The 17,680-nt window shown below is 39.1% G+C and overlaps 1 protein-coding gene across 3 annotated transcripts in view; it reads left to right on the top strand.

Moving 5' to 3' along the window:
- Positions 1 to 17,680, top strand: part of efr3a (EFR3 homolog A (S. cerevisiae)) — a 134,240-nt gene that overhangs the window by 43,968 nt on the left and 72,592 nt on the right. For all 3 annotated transcript variants that reach the window (XM_044218574.1, XM_044218572.1, XM_044218571.1), the window contains 4 exons: positions 269 to 345; positions 2,002 to 2,129; positions 4,317 to 4,467; positions 16,266 to 16,387. In XM_044218574.1, coding sequence (XP_044074509.1) covers positions 269 to 345; positions 2,002 to 2,129; positions 4,317 to 4,467; positions 16,266 to 16,387 — 478 coding nt within the window. The remainder of the gene's footprint in view (positions 1 to 268; positions 346 to 2,001; positions 2,130 to 4,316; positions 4,468 to 16,265; positions 16,388 to 17,680) is intronic.

Below are 17,680 nucleotides of genomic sequence, written 5' to 3'. Positions count from 1 at the left end.
AGTAAGTTTAGATTGCCGCAGCCACTCAAAGAGCTCGACATGAGTCAGAGGAGGACAATAGAAATGTTTTGTAGCCACTTGTTCCACCAGGTCATCTACCTTCATTTATCATATGAAAGCTGTGATATTGAGCAGGTTTCTTGCATCCTTTATCTGATGCACATTTTCTCCAGGAGGATTGTCAGACCTGATGGCAGCGGTTTATGATAGAATGTCAGGAGGTCAGTGTAACCTTTGCTAATAGTCATGTCTTTGTTGTTTGTTGCAGGAGTTTGCGGCTGCTGTGGGCCGCTGAGGCCGAGGTACAAACGCCTGGTGGACAACATCTTCCCTGAGGACCCCAAAGTAAGTAACTGCAAGCATTACACATCCTCAAATGAAAGCTATTTGGCCATTAAGTTATCATGACTTCTAAGACTAAATTGTACTCTAACGGCCACCGAGACCTTGGCAGGTTTCTGGCGTGACCTACACTGGCCTGTAACTGCCCTTAGAGCGAAAATCCAATTTTTCAAATAGAGATGAATAAGGTAGCTGATCAGAGCACAGATCCAATCGAAAGGTCTTCTGGAAAAGTTATGTAGCACCTTGCAAATGACTGAATTGATACTTAAGTAGTTTTGTCATTTGATTGTTTGCATTGCCCCATTTTACTCAAGATCAATGGATAAAATTAATATGTATAATCTGATCAACCCCCGTTTTCAGCATTGTAAATAAGACACTGTTTGCTAACAATAGTTAATAGTTAATAATGTGTACGTATTTCAAGCTTGCTGCGCTGCCAACAAGTGGCCCAAAAAGGTATTATTGCAGATTTAGATATTTTTCCTGAATCGTACCTCCAAATAGTTTACAGACCATTACATGTTACACTTACAAAGACAAAACAAAGAAAAGTAAAAGCAGGACAAGAAAACTGTGTAAAAAAAGGTTTAACCCAGTGAATCAGAGTGTCTGAGTATCACAGTTTCTACAGTAGACAGCACAGGCTAGTCACAGTCTGGGCCTTTAGCAGTGTATTAACACACACAACAAATGGTGCCTAGTTGTTATCACAGTGTTGAGATTGCTGTGGCGACCCAGTGACACCTCCACCACCAGAGAGCTTCCCAGCCACAACACAGAAATAATTGGAAAACCACAGAGCCACATGAAAGCTTCAGACTCAGGGGACAGCTCGTCTCAACTTAACTCCCTCCTCTTTACCTATGACACCTGGTGGCAATATATTTATATTGGCTGTCTGTTGTCATTTACAGTATGATGCTGAAGTTCACATTGAGTCCTTTATAAGTTTCCAAAAAGGCAATTAATCTGAGAAAGACCTGCACCTGTGTAAAAAAAACAAAAAAAAACAACTTGTCCTTGTTTTATTCTCTTACTGTAGAAGATTTTATAATTATGTGCAGTTTCAGACTCTGATATTTTCTGAGCAGTGATCTGTGGCGTTCAGCCATTTGTCGTCAAAGCAGAAGCGCCGAACCAAACCCATTCACGGGCCATTTAACATCAGTGAGGAGAGTTTTAGGAAATGGAGTTAGAATATAATGAAGTTGACTCAATGTATGAAGAGAATGACTTGACTTTGATAACTTGAAAATCTTTTTAGCTAGATGACTTTTTAAGGTACATTTACTGAAGTTGAAACTGATAGAAATATTCTTTAGAAAAGGTTGAGATGTTTATTTCACATTTTGAATCGTTCAAGGAGTCTTGATTGGTTAAACTTGTCTTAGTTTTCTATATTGTTATTATTATTATTATTATTATTATTACTACTACCTCACAAATATATAGTTTAATTTTTAAAGAAGTCTCAGTAAATTCCTAAAACAGCTGCTCATTGTAGTTCTTGTTACTCAAACAGGAGGAAACAGTGCTTTTGTTGGGGACTATTTCCAGCGGCGGATTAATCCACATGTGGTGCTGTAGAGAGTGTTTGGGGCAGCAGGACGGTGTGAATCCTGTGAATTTGGACTGCCTTGTGTTTTTCTTCAGGATGGCCTCAGTAAATCTGACATGGAGAAGCTGACCTTCTACGCCGTCTCGGCTCCGGAGAAGCTGGACAGGATCGGAGCTTACCTGGCCGAGAGGCTGAGCAGAGATGTGGTGCGCCACCGCTACGGGTGAGTGACATTTGACCTTGAGTTTTCTTTTTTTGCACTTACTGCCAAGGAAGATTGCGGCTTCCTGTTTGCCGGCAGAATTGTAATCATTTTAAATACACACTAACGCCAACACACGGCAAGACATTTACACAGCTTTATACATCTTTCACAGTTTCACATTACAGACTGACGCAGCCGGACCAACTGTGGACAGCTGTAAGTAAAAGATCACACGTGAGGTTTCGAGTTGCAGTTAAAACCCCTAGCACCAGATTGAGTTATTCTGAGCCAAAAACCGCACCCAAGTTTTTTTCTCAGTGTCATTAATCAATCAATCAAACAAGAAAACGCGCAGTAACACGCTCCTTGTAACTTCATAATAATCAATACTACGCCTCATGCTTCACTCGGAAATGTGACCCAAAGCTTATTTTTACGCTTCCAGTTTATTTTCTTCGGCTTTACGCACATAACCAAAGTGCTGTGTGTTGGGCTCTGAGCTAAACTCGGACGGAGCACTGAAGGTGCTGCTGCTGCTCTGCTAACGTGCTGCTCGCGCTACGCCTCCTGTGTAGACACAGTGTCAGTGTCTCACCGACATGTTGGGGGGTTTTTTCATAAAAACTTTTCTTTTTTTTTAATGAAACTGTCCTACAACATGTATAATACCTCACTAGCCAATTGATGGCATTATATGACATGCCCAAGTAAGACATGTAATGATGCCATTGGCCTGTAAATAAAGAGAATGGAATCCAAGCACAAACTATCTGGTGTTAACAAGGGTTAAATTACATTTAACAAGCTCTCAGAGAAACCATCATTAAGCTCATCAGAATGGGTTCTATGATATTAAAAGTCTTGACCATTTACATTTCCCTGAACCATTTAGTGCTTTCTGCTCCTGGGAAGTAATTAAAATTAGTTGCGAGACAATAATATCCCGCATGTATTTCTAAAAGAAGACTGGCAGCACCAAATCAATACAGTGATTATAATGTCAGAAATGGTGTTTAATTGGCTGTGACTTTTATTCCCCGAAGCTGACAGTCAGAGAACAAACACATCTCGCTGTAATCGTCCATGTGTCGTTACACAACCATGTGGCGCCTCCTGTCCATCCAACACAGTGACATGTCCGTATGCTCGGGTTTGTTATGTCACTCAAACCCCAAAGCTGTCATTAGATTTGGCAAAGCTTTTGCCTCCCAGATGGATCAAAAGTTGCAAATAAACTCCAGAACACTCTTACTTGCAAAAATACATTTTCTTGAAACGTTTTGGTGCTCAGCAGGCCTCTCCTTCGCAGCTGTCTCATGAAATAAATATGCAAAGTGTTCTTCTGTTCTGGCCGTTCTGGAGCAAAAAAAGTAAACACCCCTTATTGCAGGGGGGGGGGATATTAGGTATTATAGGTTTTGCTTAGAACGATGAAAAAGTTCCTCCGGTCCGAAGACGCCTAATGATCCGTTTGCAGATTTTGGTAAAAGTCAATACTGTGAATCTGATATTATTATGAGGAAAACACGGTTACATATTCAGTCTTTTCCTGGCTGCTGAGATTCAAAACACTATTTTATAGTTCTCAGATCTGCCTTAAAGGTGCTGAATGTTAAGTTCAATTTACGCTTCTGTCAGCAGTTAAATAATATTTTGAAGGTTGACGCAGATGATGTTGGACTGACACCATTTTATACTGATGGTTACACTTTTAAATCAGATCATTTTCAAAACAATAACTTCTTAATAGATTAGAAGAACTACATTTTGGAAAAGCTTGTGAATGTTATATCAGGGGAAATCACATCCTTAGATTGAAACTTGTGTTAATGAAATTCTCAGGTTTGTTAGCAGCTTCTGAATGCAGTGTGGCGACACCCCAGAAGCAGCCATATTGTTGTCTTTTTTTTTTTTTCTTTTCGAAAAGACCAACAGAGTGGTGAGCGACTCTCTAGATAAACAATAGAGCTGATTGCATCACATCTTTTTCAGATGATTGTTAGCAGCTAGCTCATTACATGCTGAGTGCAAGTGGCTGCAGCTGGCAGATAGTGAGTAGAACTAGTGTGTAATTTATTGAAAATAATCATAATTTAGTCACGATCACATTGTTGAACAGAAAAGATCTGCAAAGTACCAAAAGACTTTGTGTGATTAAGCATAAAACACCTTGATGATGAACCCCCCACCCCCACCTGTATGCAGCAACGTGGTGATAGCCATGGAGGCTCTGGACCAGCTGCTGATGGCCTGTCACTCTCAGAGCATCAAACCCTTCGTGGAGAGTTTCCTGCACATGGTGGCCAAGCTGCTGGAGTCCAGAGAACCAGATCTGCAGGTCCTGGGAACCAACTCGGTAAGACAAGAACATCAGGCTGGTGGGAACAAGAAATTACAGCAAAACATTACAATGACTTTTTCATCGCACAGGAGGTTTTATTGGGTTTTTCTCTTAATGAAAAGCTTGCAACAAGTTAATTTTTGGAGGGACATTCTGAACTGTATATTCAAATATTCTTTTTATATCTGAGCATAGAAGTAAAGATGTTGGCAGTGCATTCAAACACACACACACACACACACACACACACACACACACACACACACACACACACACACACACTCAGAAGGTCACTTGCACTCACTCTATAACAATGTTTCAGTTTGTATGTTAAGTTTTTTAAATTTCAGGAATTTTACCTGATGTAGTCTATTATGGAGCCTTTGAACTGCCAAAATGTAGTAAAGAAATTATATTTTTGACTTGATGATGATAACTGAATACATCAATAAATACTATTGTTGGTTAGTTGTTAGTTTATTTTACTGTAAACAAATTAAAAAGCTTTATACTTTTCATTGAACCTCCAATCAGTTGGTAAAAGAAGCAAAAAGCTTTTTGTTTAGTTTTTTCCTTTACGCCCAGTCAGGTGATAAACTAAATAAACTGACTTCTGCAGACATGCATGGACATACCCATTGCAATATATATGCATATGGAATATTGGAAATGTTGTGTGGTGAAAATAGATACATGATTAAATGTGGAGTTGAAAAATGAATTGAGCTAGTGAGATATAAAGAGAAGATTAAAATAAATTAAGTTTTAATTCATGTTATCGACTTATTGGTGGTAAAGTAAAAATGTTTGCTTTTTTTTTTCACCAACTGATTGGAAGTTAAAGGAAAAGTGTAATGCTTTATAATTGTTTTTACATTCCATTTTAAATATTTAACAAACAATATTATTCATTGATGTATTCAGTTATATTTTTACTTTCCTTATTCAGACTTTGTGGTGTGCAAAAACTTCATTGATATTCAAATAAAAACAACCCTGGGGTTTTCTTTTTTCCCCTCGACGTTGCAGCATCAGTTTAGTAAACAGTAGCCTCACTAAATATGTGGCCGCTGATGGTGATAAAGTCCCTCTGCTCTTTTTACCTAAAGGTTGATTTTACATTTCAAGTATAATCCTTTCTTCTCCCTATAATATGCTGCGTGAAACCCTGAAGTCTGCACTGCTTTCCCATCACTCTGAAGCGTTCCTGCTTTCTATTCAGACTATTATACTTTTCGTTGTTTGCTGTTTACCACACAAGGCTTTTTGATAGAGTACCTTCCTTCAAATTTGAGCACGTAAGCTGCACAAAAGCCTCTTGTACTTGAATTTATTTACTCATTATTTTCACAAAGCAATTCAAAGGTGAAATTATTTTAGTTAAGATTGTGTATATGTTTAGGTTGTTAATTTAAAATGTTGCCTTGAAATGAAAGAATCCATCTTCTGTGATTTTGCTGTGAAGACAAACCCAAATAAAGTCACAATTCATACTGCACACATACACGAACATGCAACAAACAGAACCCAAAACACATCACTCAGCTGCAGCCCAGAGGATGATGTTGGTGGTTAAATACCTAATTTAACTTTTACTCTGGCAGTGGAAATGGCCCTATACCATATCCTGTGAAAGACTAATTATTATTAGCCTCTATTAGCCGCCAGCAAATGTCAGCCCCATTTCTCCTTCCAAGTCTTCTGAAGGTGAACCCAAAGTTGTTGTTTTTTTTTTCTTCTTCCCTCCTCGTGCCTCCTATTCTGAGCCTGTCGTCCTTGCCATTGTCGGCGGTTTATCTGAGCAGGAAACGGAGCCGAAGGTTTAGATGCGAAAGCCTTTGCATTATTTATGTGTGGTATTTAGACTCTGACAGAGGAGGAGAGTGGATGCACAGACAGGGAGGTGAGTTGGGAGGTTGGAGGGTGGGGAGGGTTTCGAAAGTGGTACAGACCGCCTTTAGGTGAGAGCTGTCTTAATTAAATTTTCCTCGTGGCGCCGACTACAAAGCCGGGACGCTCAGTTTAATGTCGGCGTTTGGTTTTACAGCGTAGAGGAAACCGAAGCATTTGTGTTTGTTCTGTCGGGTAATCAGTTTAATGAGTTTGTTTGAGATGTCTGTAGAACAACATCAACACTGAGCTCAACAAATTACAGCAATCTTATTGAAAGACTGTTTGAAACCGGCCAGCCGCTTTGAGCCTCAGCTGTGACTAATTAGCTACGAACATCACATATTTGGGTTTTTGTGGATACTCCTCTGCAGAGCTGCTTACAGCGGGCTGAAGAATACAATCAGCTTCATCTTCTATCACCAACATTACAAGCAAGCCAGAAAAGGGTGTCAGAGGTCAGAGGTCACAGCACCTTAAAGGGTGATTCCAGCTTATTACGACTTGGGTTTGTCCATCACTTCTGTCAAGAATAATAACATTGTACTCACGAAGTTAATAGCTGAGATCTGGGAACACGGTAAAAGAAGTCCACTGTTCAGTCAGACGATCAGACAGGTGGGAAACAAACCAACAGTTTATCCAGATGATCTATACCGCTTTATTTGGAGGTCCAACTGAGTGAGCGTGAACCTGAACCTGAAATGTCGATTATAATCCCTCATTGCACAGGAAAACTGTTAGTACAGTTACAAGTACAGAAGTTCAAAGTGAACTGGGTCTGTAAACTGTGATGGATGTTCGTACCGACCATTTGATTAATCATTTTACCGTTCACCTTTGTTTTCTCTTCCAAATACGTTTGTCTAACCTGGAGGTTTGTTTCCAGCCTGATCATCTGACTGCTCGTGTTTCTTGACTTGTCAAGGTCCATCAAAATATATTTTCACCAAATTTGGCAAATATTGGACAAAGTTTGTAGAAGGATTAGTTTGAAATGCAATTCTCTTTAGGAGAAAATGGGTGGGACCTATACTTGTCTTGATCCAAGGAGTAGAGTTTGGAAGTGGGAGGAACCACTGCCGTGTTTCTTTTTCAAAGTATTAATGTTTTTCAGCATAGAAACAGAGGTCCCCTGATTTAATGACAGTATAGGTTTATGTTATGTTATCTTAAGTGTTCTTTCTATCAGTTTGGTATGGTGGAAGGCTCCAAATGCCCATGAGTCTCAGTCACCGTTGCTATGGAGCAGTCAGAAGTGGGAATCAGAGCTGCAGGGATTTCAGAACGCTTTGTTGTACCAGTTGGGAACAAGACATGTCGCCATAGTTACTGAATTAAAAGAAAAATAATCACATAATCTGAAAGGGAACTGCTAAATGTTTCATCATTCCTTCAAAATATCATTAGCTCTTCAGCTGGCTGTTTGCGGCGCTGTTTCTTACTGAAATGCACCATGGGACTCACCCTTTGACTTTTTATAAAAAAAACAAAAACTTAAGATATTTTCATATCCATCCAATACTTGAAGAACTGCCGTCACCTCGCGTTGCCTATGAGAAAATGAAATGACTCTGTAACTGTATTCAGAAAATAGGAAAAAGGTGTTTTGAGCCTCATTGTAAAGTGCTTTATGAACGGCCACACAGTGGCGCCGTGGCTTCCAGATTGACATCAGAAGTTAATTACTTGTTTCTTGGCTTGTAATCTAGTGTCTACTAATCTAAATCATTCTGTAAATAGATTATACAGAGGTTTTCCAATCGAGTTAAGAATAGACATGTTCATTAGAAACATGTACCATTTATCACCTTTTTATATAACTCTTTTCCCTCTTTCAACAGAACAGCGTTTCTATTTTTACCCCGCCCAGTATATATATGTGTGTGTGTGTGTGTGTGCGTGTGTGTGTGTGTAACTTCAGTATAAATGTGTGTGTGTGTGTGTCACCAGAGTCTTTCTCTCCTGCCAGGCATACGCTGTTTCCAAATTTATCTGCCAGTTAACTTTGTTGCAAGAAATTGGCAGACTGCGACGGCTAGAAGTGTCTCTTCCTCCGCTCCATCTCAATAGAAGAGACACTCATCAGTCCACACTCACTGAGTCAGACACACGGGGGAGTTTACACGTCGGGTATTTATAGCCTCTGGAGCCAGATGTGCCACACACACCGCCCAGAGTGCCAAGAAAATCTGTAATTCTGTTTGTGTTCAATCTTCTTCCTGTGTTTTTTTATTTTATTTAGACGGATTACAGATTTGTGTACAATTTCTGGATAATAAAAAGTTCTTGGTCAGTATTTTCTGAGTTTAAAGAGTTTGGGACAAAATGAGATTACCCTGCTTTTCTTTTATTTCCCCTAGTATGTATCAAACTTAGCCATAAACCAATTCGATGCTTCTGAAATGGGCTTTACCAACCAAAGGTCGTCTTTAATCTGAGTAAACTCTACCAGTAATCCATCTCTCCTCAGTTTTATTCCATCTGTTGCTTTCACTGTAGCCTTTGTTGTCCTTCACTTGATTTGTGATTTCACACAACAGTTAGTTCACAGATGGCCGGTGAAGTGTTGGCTCCTCTTCTAACAGAGGGACCTTCATTAGTCCACAGTAAAGTCTGATTTTTTTTTTTCTCTGTCTGAGGCCTTTTGTGTAAAGCTTAGACCCAAAATCAGAAAGTCTTTAATTGCCAAAATCCAGTAAATGTGTAGGAATGTGTGACACAAGAACCATAATTCAAAGACAAAGTGAAACACCAGGTACACAATCACAGGGCCTTCTCACATTTGATACAGAAAATACACAAAGAAAAAGAAGCATAAAAACACTAGAAGAAAAGAATATTAGAACAGATGGATATTGCATGATTACATCTAATATGATCAAAATGCAATTGAATGCAATGAACAGTGTTATGCATCCCATCAGATAAAAGTCTTCACACATGCAGGGCCGGATTAACCCTCATGGAGACCCAGGGGCAAATATGAGCTGTAGATTCCCCAATCCTGCCCCCAGTTCCCCACTTTTGTTAGGTTGCATTTTGAGCATGAAAGCATCATTCTTGCTCTTGGAAGTAGTAGCGTGACAACATAATCTTGCCTGATGATCTACTCTATAGCTTTTCTCAAAAACTTTCTGGGGCTTTTTGGTGCTTTAAGTTCTGGAAACAACTAGTAAGTGGACCTTTAGTCCAGATTATTTCGTCAAACTGGTTATAATTTGATTTATAATTTGAACGCAAATGTATTTAAGAATATGTACAATGTAAGTTTTTAATGTGGCAAAACCTTGTTTTGACACAGGGTCCTTCTACAAGAATAGGAAGCCTCAAGGTTAGGTTTCATGTTATTTAAATTTATGCTTTAGTAGATTTTACCAAACAAATCTGCAATTATCCAATTACCATAAAGTCGTGGTCTTGAGGCTCTGGAGGTAGTTGCCTGTTTTGCCCAGTCTTGCACACATCTAAAACCGAAACTTCAGTAACTTAATTTGTATTTTTTTTAACCCCAGATTGCTTTGAAACATTAATTTTAACATCAGAATTATATGAAATTGTATGTGATATGATCATATGTCATGATATGAGATCTATACGGAAAGTCGATGAAGGATATTTCGCATGTAACACAACACAGAAACACAGTGCATCAATATAACATTGGTCGCAAAGTCTTCAAAACGTTCTTCAAGAATACACTAACAGTGTAATAAACACTCATTGGTACTGCGTCTCCTTTATCTCTGTAGGGAATTGAACCCCTCACTATGGCCCTGCGAGAACAGCTCAAATCACGGTCTGTAGATTTAAAGCAACTGATCAGTGAGAACATTTTCTTGTCACTTCTGACGTTATTGCCGTACAGAATTGTTGCAGCAAACATGTTAGTGAACAACTGTCAATTTACACATCCAGCAGTTTGTGTCCACCTGGCCAAGTCCAATATTCGCTCTCCTTTAGCTCTGCTTTGGTCGCCGCCAACTCTGAAACTCAGAAAATATCTGGCTTTTTAGCTGCTAGATGCTCTTCACCAGCTGTCTCTGTGTCCGTCTGCTGTTTATCAGGGTAAATTGGGTTGATAAGAACGGAATTCGCAGCTCATAAAACCACAACAATGAGTTAAATTAAATTTTCTATGGGATTGTGACTAAAAGCACATTACATTCATTTGATTAATTTTTAATATGAAAAATATTGATTAGTGCAGCTTTAATGACATGAAACTAGACAGTAAATATATTATAAAGAGTACGGTCTAGACCTGCTCTGTAGGAAATGTGCAATGAGAAGTTCTGTTATGAATTGGCGCTATATAAATAAATTGACTTGAACTTATCTTCCCTGTGTGCCTTGAGGCAGACCAGTCGCAGCTGGAGTTTTCTGATGATCGTTCAGCACAAACGAGAACTGAGGGCAAACAAACTCCCAGTCTAACAGTTAACAAGCCAGGAAGGTCTTTGTCATCATTACCTGAGTCAGGACTCGGGAGACAGCAGCCCGTTATCAACACTTTCTGTGATAAACTGCAGATGCCAGGATTTCTGATAGTTGCCTCCAAAGTACTGTTAACTTCCTGTGTACTTTCTCTTGACAAACTGTCACCCGCTGACGAGAGGGAGGTGCAGAAATGTCACACATGATAGGGAAATTAAGCAGTGACAAGTAGAGGAATCGGCAGGGCCTCAGATAACACTTGCACTTACACGAGCTCTGTTCGTATAGGTGTGTGTTGTTCTGCACTTATCATCACTTGAAATCAAAACTAATGCCAAGGGAAGACTTAGAAAATGACTTCAGGCTACAGTGTCCAACTTCTTGGCTTGAGTCAACAGACAGTCTGCCTCCTCCCCCTCAAACTGTCAAGCCGACATGCCAACGGGGTCAGCAGTAAACCAGCGGCCCAGGCCAGAAAAGCTCTTGATGGTTAATAAAGTGTTAGCGAACGTCCCTGATAATTAGATCTCATTCCTCAGTTTCTTGTAGACATGTATGTCGAGCCAAGCTCGTACATTTGAGATTGTTGCACCGATGATGATTGAGTTACAGAAACAAGCTGCCGTTTTAATTAAAAATGAAGAGAAATAAAACTTTCAAGGCTGTGTCGCTTAAAAAAAAGATTTTGATGAACACGGTGTCTTAAAACACTCACCGTCTGCTCATTTCTTGACATCTGTGCTTGGAAGTTCTAATTGGAGGAGTACTTAAATGGACACATGCATAACAAATGAGAAATGCAGTCAGTCACATGCCATGGTTGTTTAATTGCAGGGAGCTTTGTATAAGAAGGCAATAAGGCTATTTAAATTCAATGAAACTGAAAGTCCACCTTGCTAGTTTGTTCACTCCTACTGTGGACTTGAAAGTAATAAGTTAATAGTTTCCTCCTCCACAGAGAGGAGCTGTAATTAACTTGAATTCTTGTCACTTTCAATGGATTCTGATGGTGACACGTTTGTGTCGTAGAAAGCAATATCAGATCATCGTTAGGAACTTCTCCAACCACCATTCAAACCCACTGTGCTAAAGAGCGATGGATAATGATCAGCTTAACCAAAGTGGCTCACTGCTTAGATAAATAAAACCAGTCCATTTCACAGGGCTTTTTAATGACACCTTTTTTTTAAATTGAGTTCTTTACAATCGCCTGAGGGAAGCAAAACAAATTGTGCTGCCATTTGTATCACTCTCGCATTTTCTCATTGTTGAAAATCCTAACTGCTTTGCCACGAGGCATCGGTGAAGCATGAAGCCTGTCGCTTTCTGATTAGTCTTATTTCCGTGATGAAACCTCAGCTCGAACCAGAATTACCCCCTCTTCACTTAAAGCACATATCCTCTCGATGTGAAAGGCTTCAGTCAATTAAAGTCCCAGAAATGTGTTCAAAACATTTTATTTTTTTTTTTTAACAAGTTTGAATGCTGGAAATGATCAAGACACACACACACACACACACACACACACACACACACACACCTACCTAAGACAATAGAACTTTGCGTTGACTTTATTTTATTTCACATTACATTACATTCATTTTTGCAGATGCTTTTCTTACAATACATGCCTTCAACCTCCATAGTATCAAAAGCAAGGTGTCATAAATTGAAATGGCACACCTCCCAAATAAATAACTTAATTATTGATTTTATTTTGTTTTATTGCTTTAATTTAATTTAATATCTTCATATATGCATAGCCCGTGACCTAGTTAATTGTTTCTCAACCGGGGGTTTGTGGACCTCTAGTGGTCTGTGCCTGTATTGCAGGGGATCTGCAGAAGACTTTTGAAATAAATATGTGTATACATTGACTTCCCCTCGTTAAAATCAGACATATCGTATACTAATATTCTTGCATTAAAATTATGATTATCAGACGTGAAAGGCAATTAAAGTGTGTCTTACATTAATTCCTCAAGACACAGGCTCACAACAGTCACTGGGCGTTCAGATAGAACACAGCCCTGCATTAAAACAGTGCAAGGGGCTGCACTGGTTGGAGCGTGTTGCTTCAGGTACAACTGAGACACTGAAATACAATCCAGGAGGTCCAGTCTGAGTAACCGATCCACGAGTTTATCAGACACCAAAACACTGGACAGTTGGAAAAAGATCACATCAGATATTATTTTATCTTTCGTCATGCTGATTGTCAGATAAACGGTGAAAACACCTTCATGTCACAAAGTAATCTACCAAGAATGTGCACTTGCATGTATGATTGGCCGACACAGCGCCTTGCTGAATGATGTTGCATTGCTAGATAATGTTGCGTTGCTTTGCGACATCAGGTGAGCCAGGTTCAACTTTTTTTGCTGGACAACCCTGTGTCTTTAGCCTTTGCTCACGTAGAGCTCTTGTCTGTCTGTATGAGTCCTCAGACATCTGGCAGCTTAGCGAAAGTAGCACTTCCGCAGCACAACAGCAGAAGCTAAAAGGACACTTTGAGTCGCAGTTACACTTGTAACAGCAGCCAGATTTTGTGGTATTTTATTAATTTTAATTTGAGCTTCAAACATGCCTGTCAACGGATCAGATCTTGCCTTCATATTATAAGCAATCATTTGTTGCTAGGCTAGAACCCCCACACAAAGATATAAATGAACAAAGGTTACAGGTAAAAAGTACTTTTTCCTCTGAGGTTTTCTTTTTTTTTTTATAGCAAAAATGACAACTGGCTGCCTGCTAAGATTATTTTCCAGACGTATTTAACAGGCTGAATGAGTTGAATATTGCTTTGTACAGGTGAAGTCACATATGCGCAGCCTGGGATGCTATTAGTAGTCCTTTTAGGCATGTCAGCCTATCACTAAAGCAAGACTACAACAGTGCTAGCAGCTCTGGTAGACTACAAAAGCACACTAGTGCTTTATGGTAAATGCTGTAGTCAGCATGCTAATATGCTCACAATGACAATGCTAACATGCTGTTAAGCAGGTATAATGTTTACCATGTTCAACATCTTAATTTTGCATGTTAGCATGATAACATTTGCTAATTAGAAGTAAACACAAAGTACAGTTGAGGCTGATGGTAGCTTCAAAATAGTGAACAAATTATTATTTTGATCTGATGATGGCGCTAGATGAAAAGTCAGTGGATCACCAAAGTTATTCATCCTGAGGGGAACATGAAATTTGGTACAGACATTCATGTTCCCCTCAGTGTAAACTGTAATAACAATCCATCCAATAGTCAAAGAGACAGACCAACCAACAGACTGACATTGCCATGAATAGAGCCGTGCCGATAGCATTGCTAAAAAAAGTCTTTTTAATCTGTGTCCTGTGTTTTGTATTAGGTATATTTTTTCAAGGATTGTGATGTGTATATATATTTTTTTTTTCTGACCAAATTAAACCAAACTAAATCCATTCAGGGGCCCGCACACACTCAAGTCGTCTCCGGAGTTCCCCCTCTGCACTTCATAAACACAACCCAGTAATTAGTCCCCTCTCTATATGTTTCTAACGCCTGGACACAGTAACACGTTTGGGAAGCTGGAGGGAAGCAGCTCTTGTGTAAGCCATTTGCTGGCATACCTCCTTCCGTCTGAGCCATTACCCCTAGGAAAGGTTAGGCACAAAATGGGAGGAAATTGCCAGGTAGAACGGCAGGGTTTTGGTCACCAGTGCCTAACTGTACAGAGGCAATTTGTTGCAGTGGACAATGATAGGATAGCGAGAAGCACAGCTGACTGAGGAGAGAGAGGAGGCCTCTCCAGAGGACACTCTACGCTTGTTTGGTGGGAGGAAATTATAGGCTGGACAAAAGGGGGTGGCTCTCTAATGGTTATTATCATTATCACCATCGCTTCCAGTTCATGCCCATGCAAATAGATGACGTTTTTTTTTTACTCTCAGTCACTGGAAACATTCTGAATGTCATTGTATTCTTGGTGCCATTGCAGACCTCAAGTAAAGAGTGTGTGTCTGTCCATTGTTGAAAGGTGAGAAGTCACACACACTGCCATTTTCAGCTCTGATTTGAGGTAGCTGAACATCAGTGCAGACTGTTAGAGGTGGATTGAGGACAGTTTTTCATTTCTGAAACCAACACCGACGCACAGAGTATCTGCCAATACGAAGTCCATACTCATTTCTCTGTAATATTTGTCAAGCTGAAGAATTTGTCTAATATTCAATTCAAATGGGCTTTATGGGCATGGGAAACAGATGTTAACATTGCCAAAGCATGTGTGAAATAAAAACAAACAAAAAATGTGCAATTAGAATATATACAGATAAGTAAGATGTAGTAGTAGTAGTAGTAGTAGTAGTAGTAGTAGTAGTAGTAGTAGTAGTAGTAGTAAATATTGACTTGCAGTTAAAAATACAAGTAAGTGAAAACTACATAAACATGCAACATATATATTTTTCTGTGTGTCTGCCCCTCAGCTTCCTCTCTGAGGAGTATTAATTTTGAGAGGTAGCTTTAATACTTACATACCATAAGTAGGTAAAAATGATTAGAAGATAACATTATTAAGTTTTGTAATACAGTTGCTACCGTTTTAATGAGCTATAAATGTGCTTGAACAAATATAGGACAGCAGTTTCATTATGTAGTCAGGCTGCAGTTGTTTAATTAAGGATCGAAACACCACATTTTCAACCTACATACCAGTGGTTCCCAACATGTGGTTCATGTTCGAAATGTGTTGATTGGAGTTGATTTTAATCTGGATGTTATTTAACACTTCATCATATAAAAGAGGATAATATTACACTAGTTCTTTCATACAAGAAAAAAAAATGTTTATGCTTAGGCTGGGTCTTTTTATTAGTTTGGATTCATACTGCTACCACTTGGAGTGGCTGGATAATTTATCCATTACGTTTTCTATTTACTTCACTGGTTGCGTGCTCACTAGTTTTCACACACTTTCAATCACAACATCTGGTGTTCAGGTCTTACATCTGTTGCCTGGAGGCGTGTCCTGTGCAGTCAGCTTATTGTAGCTGGTAGTTTATTGGTTATCGTGACAATAAATATACTAAAGATCAGCCTCAAACCAATTTGTCTTCATTTTTGTGTGTTAATTTTCCTCCTAAACACACATGTGGATATATATATATATATATATTTTTTTAACAAAATTATTAGATTTTTTTTTTAAGTCAGCTGAGCTTCTCCACAATATTTCCATGTACCGGCACTGGCAACTGCAGAAGTACCCCTGATTTGGAATCGCTGCTCCAGACACACAAATTCCTTGTTTGTCTCTGTTATAAGCTTTGTGTTTTTCTGTCTGGAGCTAGTTTTATCATGCCTCTTAATTGCTTTCTGGGGCTGACACTTTCTGATGTTGACCAATGCTGATTTTGCAGCAATCAGCATGTCTCATCTTTGTGCTCTCTAAGGCCCTATGACAAATGACACTAATGAATGTTTCCCTCATCTCCCTGTCCTCTCTCTAGTTTGTGAAGTTTGCCAACATTGAGGAGGACACGCCATCCTACCATCGCCGCTATGACTTCTTTGTGTCCCAGTTCAGCGCCATGTGCCACTCTACTCATGAAGATACTGAGACCAGAACCAGGTAAGAAGACAGAGACATTTCTCACAGAGACATGTCTCCTTTGACCTGTTTTTAAACAAGCCGCATTCCAACCAAAAACATGGACTGATGCCAAATAATTTTAGACCCCTTTTTCTGGCTGTCATTTTAATCTACTAATTCATTAAAGCAAAAAAAAAAAAAAATTTAAAAATGGTTAGGCTGGTTTTCAACACTGAGACTAAACTCTTAGAAGTAGCTAAGTACTTCCTCTGTGCAGCAGATGCTGGTGATTCTTGAGAGCTTTAAGGGATTGGGTTGGCATTTCTGGCATGCTCTTAAACTGCTTTGGCTCTTTTGTATAAATTTCTGCTCCTCCATATTCATGTTTGTAGGTATTTTCTCATGTTTTCCTTATAGCATTCTATGTGGGACCCCTCAGGCCTCAATTTTACTGGTCTTTGTACACATGCTACCACTGGGGAAAATGTTTTCACTGCTACGTAGACAACAAAAATATGTCACATTAAAATCCAGTATCCAAACTGAGCAGACCCGATTGACTGGATATCTTCAGGACTTTAAATGTTAGATGGCACATAATCGTTTGTAACTTAATGAAAACTGAGGTTTTAATATATAGACCTCCATCTTCCATAGATGTTGAAGCTCAGCACCAGAATCCAACTTTTTCCAACTCTGAATTATATTCATAATTAGACACCATCTGTCCTCCTCTGACATAAAGAAAGTTGTGTCTTGCACTCATATCTACCTGACTTACCTGGCTACTGAAAGTCATTGTATTTTACAGTTTCCTAGACGGCCATTTCCTGCGTCCAATTAGTGCAGAATTTGTCCGGACAGATAGACTGCTGAGAAGAATAGAAGTTCAAGCTTGACCTTGAAAACAATAGTTTCACTAGCTGTTTATTAGCTTTTTCCTCTTGAGGTAGACTCTGGAAAAAGTTAGTAAGTGGACCTTGAGTTATGATTGTTTTTATCAAGTTAGACTCCTGTTTGGACGTTAAAAACAGAGACCATATTACCCCAATCCTTTCCCTTCTCGCACTGAATTCCTCTTTATTTTAAAATCATCTGTTTGTCAGATGAAAACACTTTGCATGATCTTTGCATTCCAGTACTTAAACAATCCCCACAGTTCAAAACAAGATAACATATTTTTTTACTGAGGCTGCATCATTCACAAATAACAATAAGTGTACACTGTTCCCTTTCTCTGATTGAACAGATTATTTCATTATCTTCATTTCAAAACCAAAACTAATCTTAATATTGTTCCAAAAGTGAGGCGGCCCGCGACAAAATGATGAA

The sequence above is a fragment of the Siniperca chuatsi genome, linkage group LG13, assembly GCF_020085105.1.
Source record: "Siniperca chuatsi isolate FFG_IHB_CAS linkage group LG13, ASM2008510v1, whole genome shotgun sequence".
Taxonomy (NCBI): domain Eukaryota; kingdom Metazoa; phylum Chordata; class Actinopteri; order Centrarchiformes; family Sinipercidae; genus Siniperca; species Siniperca chuatsi.
The sequence above is the reverse complement of the archived record's forward strand: the minus strand, read 5'-3'. Positions and strand labels throughout refer to the sequence as shown.